The sequence below is a fragment of the Aplysia californica genome, unplaced genomic scaffold (assembly GCF_000002075.1).
Source record: "Aplysia californica isolate F4 #8 unplaced genomic scaffold, AplCal3.0 scaffold00134, whole genome shotgun sequence".
NCBI classification, from domain to species: Eukaryota; Metazoa; Mollusca; class Gastropoda; order Aplysiida; family Aplysiidae; genus Aplysia; species Aplysia californica.
Window position 1 is genome coordinate 1,080,506 of NW_004797404.1, and position 15,814 is coordinate 1,096,319.

General features: G+C 41.2%; 1 protein-coding gene across 1 annotated transcript in view; it reads left to right on the forward strand.

Moving 5' to 3' along the window:
- Positions 1-1,852: 1,852 nt before the first annotated feature.
- Positions 1,853-15,814, forward strand: part of LOC101845618 (dynamin-binding protein) — a 63,804-nt gene continuing 49,842 nt past the window's right edge. The window contains exons 1-4 of the mRNA XM_013081505.2: positions 1,853-1,963; positions 7,475-7,760; positions 9,684-12,557; positions 13,029-13,114. Of these exons, the coding sequence (XP_012936959.1) occupies positions 7,478-7,760; positions 9,684-12,557; positions 13,029-13,114 (3,243 nt within the window). The 5' untranslated portion in view covers positions 1,853-1,963; positions 7,475-7,477. The remainder of the gene's footprint in view (positions 1,964-7,474; positions 7,761-9,683; positions 12,558-13,028; positions 13,115-15,814) is intronic.

Below are 15,814 nucleotides of genomic sequence, written 5' to 3' on the forward strand. Positions count from 1 at the left end.
TCCCCACTCTTCAGGATCCATCCCAGAGTCTGTCTGCTTAGGTGGCTGTGTTTCCCTTCTCATCTTTGGATCCCCTTCCCCTTCAATCTACCCAGAGTGTGGGAACCGCTATCCGCCCTATTCTTCCTCAAATTTTCCCTTACAGAGGATAGGACGGTTGATGAGTTCAGTGTCAAATTCCCTCCCACTTTTGCTTCTCCAGCCAGCTTGTCTGTTCTCTCGTTGCCGGTTACCCCCGCGTGGCCTGGGCAGAAGATCCAGGCCACTCTTGCTAGGCTGATCGTAGCCTTCCAGTCCGCATACAGCATCCCTTCCTGTACCTTCTGTAGTGTGCTCATAGAGTCAGTAGGGATTACTGCTCGCTGATGGCTTGTGTTCTTGATCCAGTGTAGAGCCTCACTTATGGCTTAAATCTCCATACACATACTTGATGTTGTCAGTACAGTTGCTCCACTTTGCTCTTTCACTACTACCCCTATCAACTCTTGACACTGAAGGCCCACCCCGATTTGACTCCTCTGTTGACTGATCCATCCGTGAAGATCACAACATCTCCATGTTTGCTATTCTCTTCTATCAGGGTTTAAATACCAGCGTTTGTAGCTGCAAGTGGCCAGTTGCGACATTCTCTACCCAATGTTGCCTTCACTGTTGTGCTCCGATCGCATATATTCGACCACGACCCAATCCCTGCCTCTCCTGATGTCTTATATCTGGCAGCACCCATTGATGGTGTTCGTGGCTTAAGTCATCCATTCCGTGCCCCTCTTTAGCCTTGGTGTCATCTGCCGTTCCACTTTTTATGCAGAGGGTTCGTTTGGTCCATGACTCGCAGAAAGGCTTGGACTTGTGCCAGTTTGTGTCTCTCGTCTGAACATGAGAAGTCCAGGAAGTATCTCATTTCTTCAGCTGAGGTGTCTCGTCTCCTGTGCACCCCAGGATTGCCCTCAGTCCTTCATTTTGTAACACCTCGAGTAGCTGCAGGTGCGCCTTTGATAGGATCAAAAGTCCGAGCCCGTACTCTGCTACAGAGAGTATCAGTGTCTAGTAGAGGATGACAAGAATTTTCTGGCTCATCTTAGCTCTGGCCATCATCTTGGGCTGTTAGTCCTTTTCTCGCCCTGGAGATTGTTCTCGTGATATGATCTTTGGATGGGTAGAGGAGGGAAAATCGTGCGGAGGGGAGGGGGGGGGGGTTAGTTGAAATTGTGTGTGTGTGTGTGTGTGTGTGTGTGTGTGTGTGTGTGTGTGTGTGTGTGTGTGTGTGTGTGTGTGTGTGTGTGTGTGTGTGTGTGTTTGTGTGCGTGTGGAGGGGGTGTGATTGTGGTCGATTTCAGGTTTCGAACCCGGGACCTACTGAATCATGAGAGGCGAACACCATAATAATAATTATAAACTCTGGACCACGAGAGCCCCCTCGGATTGTTTCACTGTAGGCTATAAGTATAAGTAAAAGAGACCTGTGAAATAATATTATGCATCCTTCACTAACTCCTCTTATAATCTGCTTTCATTTGCTGGAGCCTGCATGACTCCTTAATTATTTCAGTTTTTATAGCTACTTGCATGTTTTAATTAATTATTCTAGGCCCGCCTATCCTTTGAAAAATAAAGATATAATTTGAAAGAATATATCAGTAGGCCTACCTTTTTATAAACCAAGGCAAAGTTAAAATATTATTGGTGACAGGCAGAAAAACATCAAACATTACATATTATTTTTATACTAAGACGACTTTAGCCAACAGTTCACAGATAGATCTACTACTATAATTATTATCCATCACATATATTTTGCGGCAACATTCGGTGATGTGCTGAAATCTCCGTTACATTGTACACTCTCGGCAATATGGCGTCGTAGTAGGAAGTTACCATTGTTGACATTACCGTTCACAATGTTTTCTTTGCAGATTTGTTTGGCACATTGAACGTAAGATCATGCATCTTGTATATATATGAAGTAAGTACATAATTTCAGCAGACATTTAGTGTGGTGTGCATATCTAAAGAATGGTGTCGATTTTTCACAGGAGAAAAGACTGAGACTCAGACGTTTTTCAACGTTCATAATAATTCTTGATTGTTGTCAAGTGTTCTGTCAGTGCAGTCAAAGTCAAGTACAAGCACAAGTCTGTACAGTTGACATCGGTTGAGTTGAGTAGATCCTGTATGAGTAACTGCAGCCCCGCAACAGTGTATCTCCAGGTTTCAGGCCCAGAGATTAGGAATGGAGGGACTTCCATAATGAGCGACCACCACTCCAACCTAGATTCTAGTTTTTTAGTAGGCGCAGTAAAGAAGGCCACCTCCCCGGGTGAGAACAGCGCAGGCGAGTCTTTTGGCTAAATTCTCACCCGCTGGGCGTTCACTGTTATAGCCTAGGCCAACCAGTGAAGCGTTCACCCTGAACCACAGAATTTTACACTGTGATAACAGAATTATAGAATTCTGTGCTGTGAACAAACGTTCTAGATCTATTACTACTCTGTTAGTGTTTTTAGCCTAAAAGCGTTCAATTTTGTCTGTGGGCAGTGGAGAGAGAGAAAAGAGAGAGAGAGAGGAGTAGCGCGTGAACTTCCGGGCAAAACAAAATGGCGACCCGCGTAGTTCGGCTCGATTCGGAAAGTTAAATAGCCGTAGCATCTTTGTAGACAACCAAATTAATTTAGTTATGTTTTTTATAGCAATGACAATGAAAAATTAAATTTTCATCCAAATTGCTTGAAAAATGGGCTTTTAAATGAAAATAGAGTAAATTCTAAGAACTATGGTTTTTAAATTTAAAAATCCATTGATAAAATAAAAAAGTTATTGGGATTTTTGTTTGCAAAATGTTGGAGGACCTTAAAGGAAAAAATCGCCAAAATGTGGGACATGTTTTGATGTATTTTGAGAAAAAACTGTTAATAAAAGTCAGTAATGAATTGGAGCGTATGAATGAAACTTGGCATCTCCATGTGATTTTTAGTGCAGAATCTAGTTCTGCTATCACTTTTTCGATGTCTTTATTACTTTGGATCTTAAAGACTGATTCAATATATTTGCATGAAATTTGTTGAATTGCGTGACATCGTTTTTACCGCAACGCCATCACCCTTTCTAAAACTCAGTTAAAGCGTATCGGGAAAACCCGCGATGTAGTCATTGGTGACCTATTTGATTATAGGCAGCCAATCACATGCCGCCTAGCGGTCACGCGCCTCTTGCATGCCGGCACCTCGCGTTTGGAATGCGTGATCAAGTTTCCAGATCTAGTGTTTTATCAATGGATGGGTGGTAATTTTAAGTTGGTACGGAAAATGTACTAAACGCAGAGATCTGAAATTTTACAGCAATAAAGAAGACATGTGGGGCGCTTGTGTGGTCGGCGATCAACCCGTAGCTCTGCTTAGTTTTTGAACCGCAGAGGAAATTCGCACAAACACTGCAATATCTCCGGTTCTAGTACTAGTAGTAATCGTTCGGGATTGTACGCTGGCATGTCGTTAGTTTAACCTTTCCTCTGGTTGGTTGCCGAGTTTCATTTATTTTCGTCCAGAAGTTTTCCAGTAACTATACTTAAAAGAGAGTCACTTCTGATTCTGAGTGACCCAAAAATTATCCCTCGCGCGGAGGCCGATTTCCGGCCCAAGGCGCAGCGGGCGATTGGCATTGCTAAGTACTATTAGTACTATTTTACATCATTTTTATAACTTTGTTTTGGTCAATTTGATCGTCCACACCGATAGACAGTATTCAGAAAGAGAGAGAGAGAGGGGAGGAGTAGATCTTGTGAGAACTTCCGGGCAAAACAAAATGGCGACCCGCGTAGTTCGGCTCGATTCGAAAATTGAAATAGCCATAGCATCTTTGAAGATGATCAAATGAGCTTACTTTTGTGCTATATATAAATAACGTAATTTTTTCTTGGCTTTTATCAATTTGATCATCCACACCGATAGACAGTATTCCAAAATGAGGAAAAACAGGTCTTGTTTCTCACCGGGTGAGAATAGCCTACGCTGGCAAGTCTCACCTAGGGTGAGAGGTAGATCGTGTATTTCTATTCTCACCCCGGGTGAAAATAGCCACTTCCAGTTAAGAAGGGACTTTTGAGTAGGGGTTTCGGTTTTGGCCTTAGCATGAGCATTGGAAGTGGTTATTCTCACGGCTGTCGTTATTCTCACCTGCGGTGAAAATTAAAATGTGATATTAATTAATTATTCTCACCCCGGTGAGAATAATATCCATTTTATTCTCACCGGGGGTGAGAATAAAATGTTTTGTTATTCTCACCCCGGGTGAGAATAAAATGAAGGAAGTGCCTATTTTCAACGCCGCATTGGAATTAGCACACCAGTGATCAAACGCCGCGTTGCGATTAGCGCCAGTGCTAAGCAAAACGCTGTGATGTGTTATAAATAACGCTTAATCTACCTTCCGTTGTTGGGAGTTCTGATTGCCGAATGGACAGCGCGTCTGCGTATGAAGCCAAAAACCATCATTTTATGAGCCTGGGTTCGAATCCCGGTTCTGGAAGTTTTTTTTTTCCTCTTCTTCTCCTCTTCCCCATTGACCAACAATTTTTTCCCATAATTAGAACTTGTTGCTTTGTTGTTTTTTATGTAGTGTAGTGATGATGGTTTTGTCCGTAATCTTGAGAAGCTTTCTTCTACAAAGTAGACAAGTTTCCTTTTACCAATTTAGGCCAATGGTTAAAGTTCAATAGTGGGTTTCCTTGGTCTGTGAGTCTAATTATTGAAAAAAAATTATTTTAGGCTCAGGAGAAGAAAAAAAAACCCTTCCGGGACCGGGATTCGATGCCATGCTTGAAAGCACTGTTCAACATTAGATAGAGCATGTGTAGACAATCTCTTCCAAGGACTAGATCAAGATCAGGCGATCACGTCATTTTGTGATGGCAAAATATAAAGTGCACTTTGAGATATTCTTAATCTATTATACATGTCTATTATTTTTTAGGTAGGGCCCATATGTATGACGACACTGCGGCTTGTTATTGTTTATCAAGCGTCTTTTGACTCAACAAAAACTTGCTTAAAAACTCAAACTCAAATGATAAATGATTATGAGATGAACTATGAACAAGACTAGGCCTACTTTTGTGCAAACAATGTCAGTGTCAGAAACAGTTGTTAGATCTTGTTCTAGATCTAGATCTAGATCTACCCTATATTGATCGGAATAAGAAAAAGTCATATATAAAAAAGTCAAATCCTAGAGGTTTATCAAGAAACTGAGAAAGCTTCCACAATTCAGGCAAAACTACAATATTATTAGATCTTAGAAACGGTGGCTACTAGATCTAGTACTGGCGTTTAAAATTGCATGGGTGCTATTCAGAATGTGGCGTTTCAAATAGCATGGGCGCTATTCAGAACGTGGCGTTGCAAATAGCATGGGCGCTATTCAGAACGTGGCGTTGCAAATAGCATGGGCGCTATTCAGAACGTGGCGTTGCAAATAGCATGGGCGCTATTCAGAACGTGGCGTTGCAAATAGCGCCTGCCTAAAATGAATTATTCTCACCTGGTCTGAGAATGCAATGGATTTTTATTCTTCTAAGGCCTACCTGGGTGTTGAGAATGGGTAGGCCTACATGTTGGCTAATAGGATGATACAGAAAATAATTTGTGAGTTGAGAATTGTAAGAGTGACTGTTCGTGACCTTCCCCAGAGCGCTGGCCGATTTTTCTAGGCTCCCGCAGGGATTGTTATTGTTTCATTTAAACAAATATTGAGAGTATGCACTAGGGCTGGGTCATGAGCGCGAGAACGGAACTGAATCGTCACACTTTCCTGCGGAACGCGATTCACGATTCACTTCAACGGAACACGGAACAGTATCGCCAAACGATGTTTTCTTCCCAAGCTACCCCACACATCTAATTGCCTCTACTCCTCGAGACAACAATTAGAACAAACATGCAACTATTACCGAATGGCATCATGCAGAAGAGTTAAAGCTCAGATGCTACTGGATCGCTAACAACAGCAACAACAACACAATTAGGTTTGATATCTGTCACTCTCAGCGCATCGAACACATTTGTCACGCTCATCGAAAAGTAATCGTTTAGAACCAGAAGTAATTGCTGATGGAGCCAAATGGCACTCCACAGTTGGTTGAGGCCAAAACTTGAAGCCTGAAATTGTGTGTAATTGTGCCTGAATGACAGCCTTTTCCTGTTCGTATTCAATTCATCAAGTCCCCATGTATTATATATGCATAATATATATATCGGGTCCTAGTAGAGGACATTTTTTCTTGAACCACCCAGTTAACCTAAAAAAATTTGCCACAACCCATAATATCTTAAAAGCAAACTATAGATTTGATGCTAATAAATTTAATGTGCTTTTATAGCCCTCATTTGATTAGAAATATATTGGTCACGCTACACTTTTTGCTTGGCTTTAAATTATGTGATAAATCTTTTTTCCTACCATATTTGCATTGTTATTTGATTATTCAATCGGTTGATTGCCTTTAAAAAAAAAAATTATGAAATGTATTTTGGTGTATTATTATCCAATGGCATTCTTCGCTGAGAAATGTGAAGATCAGAGAGAAAAAGACATACATTTTTAAGATTTCATTACTTTGCTAAATCTCATCGTCAGTTATTGTGATATTTTGAAATGGTTTCTATGCTGCCCTCATTTCATTTAAAGTGAGGTCAGGATTGTATTTATTATGCCCAGGGCTGAGCTTATCCCTCATTTATCTCAATTAGCCTGGAGAGATGTGATAAAAGATAGCTGTGGTCCACTTTGAATTTGATGTTAATGTTATCTCCTAAGCTTTGACTCAGAAAGCTATGACATTATGAATTCAGTTGATTAGTGGTTTCGTGATCATTTAGGTGTTCAATGACTTTACTATCTCATCGTTCTTAATGAGGAATACAGATGAATGCTGACATTGTTCTTTGGTGGTTGCATGTTTAAAAAGTGAATTTTTTTCCATAATATGGTCTCTTTTGATGATATAACAGCTGTGTTGCTTTTAAGAATATAATCAAAGTCTATTCATTCCATGGAGAGCTGCTTCTGTTGTTCATAATATGATCATTCGATATGGAGGACATAAGGCTGGTGAGGAGAATCTCGTACTACTTAGTTTAAAGATTGCAACTTTCATACTAATTGCCCCTTCCAACTAAAAGCTATTTGCAGCCTTAAACAATTGATCTTTTCTCAATGTGCATTAAAAAAAAAATAAAAAAAAATCATCATCAAGCTATGTAAATAAAACATACCCCCAAACCTCAAATACCAGTATTATTTTCGAATTTGTGTCCCCAAATTAGTAAAAATGAGTTTGTTTTAAGTCTGGAGCAAATCTAATGTAGGCTGGTTATGACCCTTTCTTAAAATGGTAAGGAAGGCTGGAGTGGCTCTTTTCCTCCAACCGTAAGTTTTCATTAGACATTTTCTCATTTTATACCTGTCCTCCCTTTCCCTGCAGATTATGGTGCAAATCGGCCAGTATGTGCAGACAGTCTATGACTTCCATGGAGAGACGGCCTCCGACCTCAGCCTTACAGTGGGAGATGTGGTCAAGGTCACAGATGTTGTTGATGAAGGCTGGGTCACTGGGTCAAAGGTCGGGGGCAATTCTGAAAGTTCTGGGAACTTCCCTCGAGCTTTTGTGGAACCGCTGGTTCTGCCTTCGATCCGTACAGGCCAAAAGCTGTTCTTAGCGCTTCAGGATTTCCCAGCTGATCAGATTGGAGATCTTGAACTGACCAAAGGTATGGGCTTGATGTTTTATTTTGTTTTATTGAAGGGAAATTTTATTTCCAGTGTCATCTCTGGACATTTCTGGAATTTAAAGGGTGTGTATTTGGCATGCGAAAACCCGTCACATTAATGGTGTAGCCTGTGCTGGAAATTGATTCGTTACCGTTGAACGCAGAGGGTGCGTTTTAAAATTGAGCAAATTGGTTTGCAAGCACAGAGCTAAACAATTTACTAATACCGTCTGCTATAGGCAAGACGTATCGCTGATCACCCTGAATTTGACATTTGTGGGACCGCCGTTCGTAGACAAGGAGTGGTTGTTCAACAGGCTTGACCTAACGAGGGGCCTTGTTGTGTTGTGTCCTAGTGTTAAAGCAGGCGCAGTGTTAAAGCAAGCGCTTGATAGGCCTAAATCTAAGCCTACTGATTCAGTACCAAGTCTAGAAATGAGCAGATGATTGATTGCGGACATCGGAAGCGGGCGGGGGGGAGATGAAAAAATTTCTGCTCAAAATGTGCATTGTTTCTTGAAGATTGACATTCAAGGCACTAGTGGGACTGCATTGTGACATTGTGGTGTCATGAATGTGCAAGTAAGCCTAGATTAGTTTTGCCAGCTCAGCTCACTTATTCATTGATGACATCACAAACAAGCAGTGTCTTTGGTAGCAAATAGTGAACCTTTGTGGTGTACGATCCACCTCTGCCCACCCACTGTTCAATTCAGTCCAATACGGCAAGTGATTAATTTATTCACTTGTTTATTTGTGTACACAAGAAACAAGCACTCATTTTTTCGTGAAGGAAAAATTTAGCAGGCTGGACTCAACATTTTATGTGGATCAAAACATGCTTTTTTAGATGTGCACATATTTTTTATTCAGGACAACTTTCTGAAAAATTTACCTTTTATTTCACAACGTTACCTTCAACAGTTCAAACGTTATGACCATTTGAATGACATAGTGCACAGAAGATATAATACGGAGAAAAATGGCGTTTGAAGTGAAATCCATTTTTTTATTTGCTAATCAAATATATGACTCTTTTAGGTAATTCTAAATATAAGTAGCGTTTTGAAGTATAATGCACAAAAATGGATGTAAAAATGCGTTTGCATATTGATTGACCAAGGCAATCAAAAATTGTCTTATGAATGCTGCTTTGTTAGTCCTAAATTGTTGATATTAGGGTAGCGTAAAAAAACCTTACAATTACATGTTTATGAATACACTGATTGTCGTGATGATTTTAGTTGGAAATAATACAAAGGAGTCATACATTTAATTTCGTGGCAGACTCCAATTTTTCCTTGGTGACTCATTATGGACTTTAATCATACATGTCTTGGAAACATCCCCAATGAGAAGTTACGAATTTTCATGTGCCGCCACACATATGGGTTGCTTGGGGCTTAAAAAAAAAGATCTTTTGCATTGTGTCGGACAATAAAACTTGGTATGGCTATTTAAGATGTGGAACCTCTGAATTCAACATCCATCTCTAGTAGAGTTGGGCCAATTTTTTTGTATGCAGAGCTTGGAAAATTCTTCAGAAGTTCAAAGTGTTGGCTCCTCTGCAGTGGAGCGTAGAACGAAGTTGAGGGATATGCCACCATTTCTTGTTTCAGATCTTGTACTCGATGAAGAAGTGACAGAACAGAAATAGAAAAGGAGAAAAATAACGAATGGGAAATAACAGAAAAAGGAGAAAAACAAATAATAACCTCCGGAATTGATTTTCAGTGCATATGGTACTCTTAATAGCTCTTACTGTTTTAGATGGAATAGTTGTTTGGAGTTTGCAAATGGTAATGAAAATTAACTCTTGTGTTTGGGGGGGGGGGGGGGGGGATGTAATGGCTATTTTTTATGTTTGCTTTGTCAATATGTAGCAAGTGTGTATAATAATACTCACTCTCATACTCTTTGCAGGTGACATCCTTGTCGGAACCGAAGCTGTGGATGAGTCATGGTGGCGGGGCAAGTCTGGACCCTTAAAAGGTATTTTCCCCCTGACTTTTGTCGCAGAGCTGGAACAAGATGACGGGCCGAGGTCAAGGTCAGCCAGTGCACGTTCAGGCAGCCTCAAGTCACGGTCGAGCAGTCTCAACTCCCATGTGGAGAGTGTGCACGATGGGATCACTCGTGTCAGCGAAGTCTTTGCTCGTGCGCTTGTCGGCGTGTCACCGCAGCTGGACGGAGAGTTGGCATTTCAGGCTGGGGATCTCATAGAAATAACTGAGATTCTAGACGATGACTGGATGTACGGACGTTGTCGTAACAAGGAGGGTCTTGTTTCAGCAGTTTGTGTTGAGCTTCTAGAAGATGACTCAGGAGGCGATAAGGTAGTAAACTCTGCTTTCTCTTTGTCTTCTGAGACTGGATCGGTGCCACTTCGACCAGATCAGACTTCTAATATGGCTGGAGTAGGCTCACGGCCTTCTTCTGCTGGTGAGGATTATCGTGGGAGAAATTCGTCCAACGGGTCATACACAAGTGAAAATACGAGGTCGCATGATGCAGAAATTACACCCTATGGGAGGATCTTGTACTCTTTCACAGCTCAGTTACCGACTGAGCTTTCTGTGTCAGAGAATCAGATTGTCACTTTGATCAAGCACGTGGATGCGGATTGGACAGAAGGGGAAGTGGATGGCAGGAGGGGGTTGCTTCCTACTGGGTTCATGGAGGTCATAGTAGATTGTCCTTATGCTTACAATGATAGTCAGATGTATAGTTCCGAGCTTGAGTCTGATTTAGAGTCGACAAAGCTGCATTCTTCTGTCGAAAACTATGAGAATGTAGAAGCAAAACAATTTCTACAGAGGGAAACTGATGAGTCTCAGCAGAATGGATTTTTGTCAGCTGGGGATGCAGCAAGCGAAGATGTTGGTAGTCTTCCTGTGATTACTGCAAGTGTGGTCGGAAAAGTTGAGTTGTCCTCAAGTGTTGTAAATGAAGCTGCAGAAGCGTCTCATGAAATCGGTCTGGTTCTCCACGCATTCACAGCTGAAGTATCTGGAGATGTGTCTGTGTCAGAGGGGGATACTGTGGAAGTGATCCGGCAAGTGGATGAGAACTGGCTTGAGGTCCAAACGGAGGCTGGTCTTACAGGTCTTGTGCCGAGGAACCATGTAGAAATCATTGGACCATGGCCTAAGGTGGACAGCAGATCTGGGTCTGTTTCATCTGACTCCACAAGTGCCCCAGTCCCACCTGTAGATTCTGCGATTACCCAGCCTTCTGGCCCACAAGAAAGTTCCTTTTCTCCAGATCCCCCTGCTGCTGTGGATAATAGCTCACAAGCAAAGGCGCTAGAGAGTGAAAGTCACCGAGCTGCTGGATCGATACTATCTATGATATCTGACCCAAAGTCTCAAATCACTACCTCATCAAACTTAGAGGGTGCAATCTCAGAAGCTTCCAGCTTTGAAGGATCTGGGATTTCAGAAAAAAAATTGGATCCTCTGTCTGAAGGGTTAGAGCATGAAAAGCAACCAGAGATAGACAGTGGATTATGCTTGGCTAGTCAAAAAGCAGAAAACAGAAAAGTCTCATCAGGCCAAAAAGTTGAAAGGACTTATACCCCTCGGCGACCAGCTCCTGTAGCCAAAAGTCAACCCCCTTTACCTTCCACAACCCCTAATATGGGGCTGAGGCGACAGTCTTTACCTCCAAGGGACAAACCTCCTCTGTTACCAAAGCCATCAATAGCCCCCAAACCTTCACTCGCTCCAAAGCCTAAGTCTTTCAATTCTCCCAAAAGTTTTTCCTTTTCCTACACAAGTGGCTCGGCTGCCCATCCCCACCGTGCTATACCTCCGTCTGAGAAGCCTGGAGATGGGCTAAGAGTTTTAGACACTTTGATTGAAGGAGAGATTGAAAAAGCGAAAAGCAGAACATCTTCTCAGAGCTCAGATGCTCTCAGTGATGTGAGCTCATCATCGGCAGGAGTGGCCACAACTCTCACAAGTGGACAGAAAGCTTCTTCTGTTTCTCTCCCGCCGACTACTCCATCAGTAAGCACGCAGTGGAACAGCAGCGGAGAAAAGAATGTGATAATGAACTCTTTTGATCCTCTCAGCTCTCCAGTAGTATCACAGTCCCCTGTCAGGAACCAACCACAGCATCCCTCTGGAGCATCCAGCCGCAGGGGTATGCTAGCTCCCTCCTTGAGTATGAATGATGCAGATATTGGCAATAGCAGTGACTCTGATAGAAGACGTTCAGCCTCCTACACTGAACGTAGCAAAGTGCCACAGAGAGCTGACTGCAATAGTAGCGTCAAGGAACACCCATCTCAAGGCGCAGCATTTGTGAACAAAGCTTTTCAGATGGAAGTAGATGAAGGAAATCTACTCCGTTTAGGCACCACTCGACCACCACCACCGTCTAGACCACCCACGCGAGCTCCACCTCCTAGACCTGTCTCTTCTGTATCAGTCGACACCCCTGCATTTTCTGCCAAGCTGAAGGCCCCGCCCCCTCGTCCCACTGGCCCGCGGATGGCCTCTGCACCATCAAAGACACCTCTGGTCCCTGTAAAGGTTGAGTCCAGACCAAAGCCTGTTCCTCTTAGGTCTGCCCCCAAGCCCCCTGTGCCAGGTACTCAGAATGTGGCTCTGGCTGAAAACAAAGATGCAAATAATGTAAACAACAGCAGTGTTACTGCACCACCTCCGCCAATGACAATGCAAGTTCCAAGAAGACAGCCACCGCGACCGCAGTCTTTTCCTGCCCCTCCCAAGCGCCCCCCTCCTCGACCTGCAGACCTGATATCATTCAGTCCCGAAGGGCATACTCAAGGTGAGCTTATTTGAGAAAATAATATATTTTTCCTACTGGATGGGGGTGTGTACTATTAAACTTATTGTATTATGTACCTTGATTTTGAATTGATTGCCTTTTGTCTTTGTTATTTTTGGTTTTCATCACTCTCATAATGTATAGGTACCATTCTCAAAATTACAGATGATGTTAATTGGTCAGTGTCTGGTTATATGTCATACACATTTTTGTTTTCTGTCTCATTATTCTTCTGCTTATATTGTACCTTTGAAATTTGTTGAAACTCATGGGTGAAGTAAAAACATGTGGTTCAGTTTGTTTTCATTCTTGTATTTTGAGGATATTGAGAGGCAGTGGGCTTGTTTTCTCCTACCACTTTTTATAGATCCAATTCAAAAATCAAATTAAACAATAATTTATGGCTTTTCTTATGGCTCCGACCCTCTTTCTTCTCAAGCCTACTTAATGGGGGTTTAAAATTTATTTCAGAAATAGAGGAAGAGGATGATGAAACCAAAAAAGAAATGATTGCGGATCTGAAGGCAAAGCTGGATGAAAACCAGGCTGATATTAAGGTAAGGGAGTTTTGCTCTCTGGTATGTAGCTTGTAAATGCTTTGCATCTTTTATCCACAAGGTAAAGTCTTCATCTGTTTTTAGTTAGGGAATATTTCAATATCTCTGTCTAGCAATGGCATCTCAGATGCTTGTAGTGTAAAGGTACCTAAAGATTGTTTACTCTCTTTAAATTGCTATTCTGACTGTTTTCTTAAAATTGCTCTGAAAATGGCGGAAATGACTAATGGGTTATGATTTGTACATGTGTGCAGTTATTGACAGACTAAATGTTTTTTTCCTTGTTCCTTTGAAGTTTAGAAGTACTAAAGAATTAAATACAGGTTGTGCTGTAGATTTTTTTCTTACCAGTAGGAAGATGACAGAGATAGGAACAAAACATGCACTCTGAAAAAGTAGATCCCACCTGTGGTCTCACCAACTACTCTGGTTTATGTACATGTGTTCAGCGATACTGGCATACTGTCCCCTAGGGGATCAGAAAAATGTGTCAGTTATATATTCTGAGGTATGATGAAGCTGAGAAATTCAAAGAAGTCAAAGCTGAGCCATAGAACCTTGAACAGTGGAGGGGGGGGGGGGGGGGGGGGGCTTTGAAAGGGTGTGTGCTGTAACATTAGTTTATTTTCCTTTGATTTCACTGTATTTTATTGATTATGTTTAAAAAGAACTATTGATGGGTTGTTTAGTACAATTCATATTCAAAGTTTGGAGATATAAATATTGTTGCCTGGCAACTAAACTGCTGTAACTAAAAAAGTAGCGACTTTTCAGGGGACAGATTGAGAAAAAACTATTTAAATTACTGTAATAGTTGTGGTACAAGAGCCACACTCATAGTCAGTGTGTAGAATGCTCATCTGCATGCTGTTGCAATATAAAAGAACTAGAATTTATTAACATTGTCAAATTTATGGCATTTTAGAGATTTACAAGATATTTACAGCTTTAACTACCCCTCAAGAAAAGTGGTGCATAGTTTACTTCTGGAAGAGAGACCAAAACATGACTTTATGGAATACTGCAGTGACTCATGTTACGACCAAAATCCACTTTGAAAATGCCATTTCATATGCAACATATGACATGAAAATATTTAAAGACCTGACATAATTAATAACTCTTGTCACTAAACCATAATGGAAAACTGTGGTAACTTGACACATTATGTCAGTAGAAATCACAAGCTTACATCCAGATTTCTTAATGCCATATTTGACGTTGTATTGGTGAGTTGAAGGCCCAGATTTTTACGGAATGTACCCTGTGGCCCTCTGTTTAATTTGGCTTCCAAACCTGATTTTAGCCAAAACGTGTGTTATTGCAGTTACTCAGCGAGGCAATGATACATATCATTCTGCATCTACTTCTTTATTTGAATATGTAATAGTAAACAATCGTACATTTTGAACCTAAAAGTCAACAAGCATTGCATGTTTTGGATATAAAGAGTAGAGGAATATCATCTTATAGTATTGAAGGCATATATAATGGAAATTTATAATTGAATGTCACTGTTATGTTTTAGTAAACATTACATGAACGTGCAATTCTGGCTTATTCTGGCTGTATATATTCGCGAATGAACACAACTGTTTTCTGCAGCAAACTATTTGAATCCGGCCTTTGTTGACATATCCACCTCTATGTATCCTATCTGGCAAAAGCTCAGAGTGGGAATATCACGCCTATTGTCATATATACTTGTAATAATATACTCATTGTGAACTCTTTTCTGCGGTTTCTTGTCTCACAAGCAAAATATATTATTCCTCAAAATTAGATGTTATACGCATGCTGGTCTAGTGGGATGGTGCTGCTGTGATTGTATCTCGTCCAGTCTCATGGTCATTTGACTTTACAGCAGTCATGTTTATCTTTTTGGTGTATAAATGGAGAGAATTAGATAATACCTTTGACATACTCTTTGAAACAAATGTATCTTGGAGCGTTATATGCTCAAGTTGAGAGTAGTGCACTCTTTCAGTGAGTGTGAAGAGAGATGTACTTTCAGACCATAAACGACAGGAGGACAAGGTCGTGTCAACGCGTTAAAAAAAAAAATTGAACAGAGAGATTCAAGTGCATGGAGCCATTTTCTTCGTCTATTTTGCCTTTCTTTCCAATGACATGTCGATACATTTCCAATGTTGTGTAAAGACAGAGTATTTTTGTTTTTGTTTTTTTGTTTCTGTTTAAAAAAAAACATAATTGTGTTTTCCATCATTTAACATGTTTTTCCGTTCACTGTTTGGCTGTATTTTACTCGGACTTCAAAGGTGACTAAAGTGCCACTGTCAGATCATTCTTCTTGTCTCTATCCTTTTGTTATGTCTGTGCGTCTTACTTGATTTCCCTTAGGCAAGTATGACCGTTGTCGTCTCGATGTGCTTTTCTTTACTCTTGCATGGGCCTCCCGCAGATGGATTTAAATGTAGCAGGATGCTCCAGGGGTTACACTATGTCTTCCTATTCTGTCTTGTATATTCGCAAACACATATCCAAACACACACAGACACACACACACACATACACACAATCACACACTCATAAACACGCAGATAAAGACATACCAACACACACACAAATACACACATCAACACACACTCATACACACCCGTACTCACAAACAGGCGCGTGCACGAGCAACCTTCCCCTCCCCCCTCTCTTTCTCTCTCTCTCTCTCTCTCTCTCTCTCTT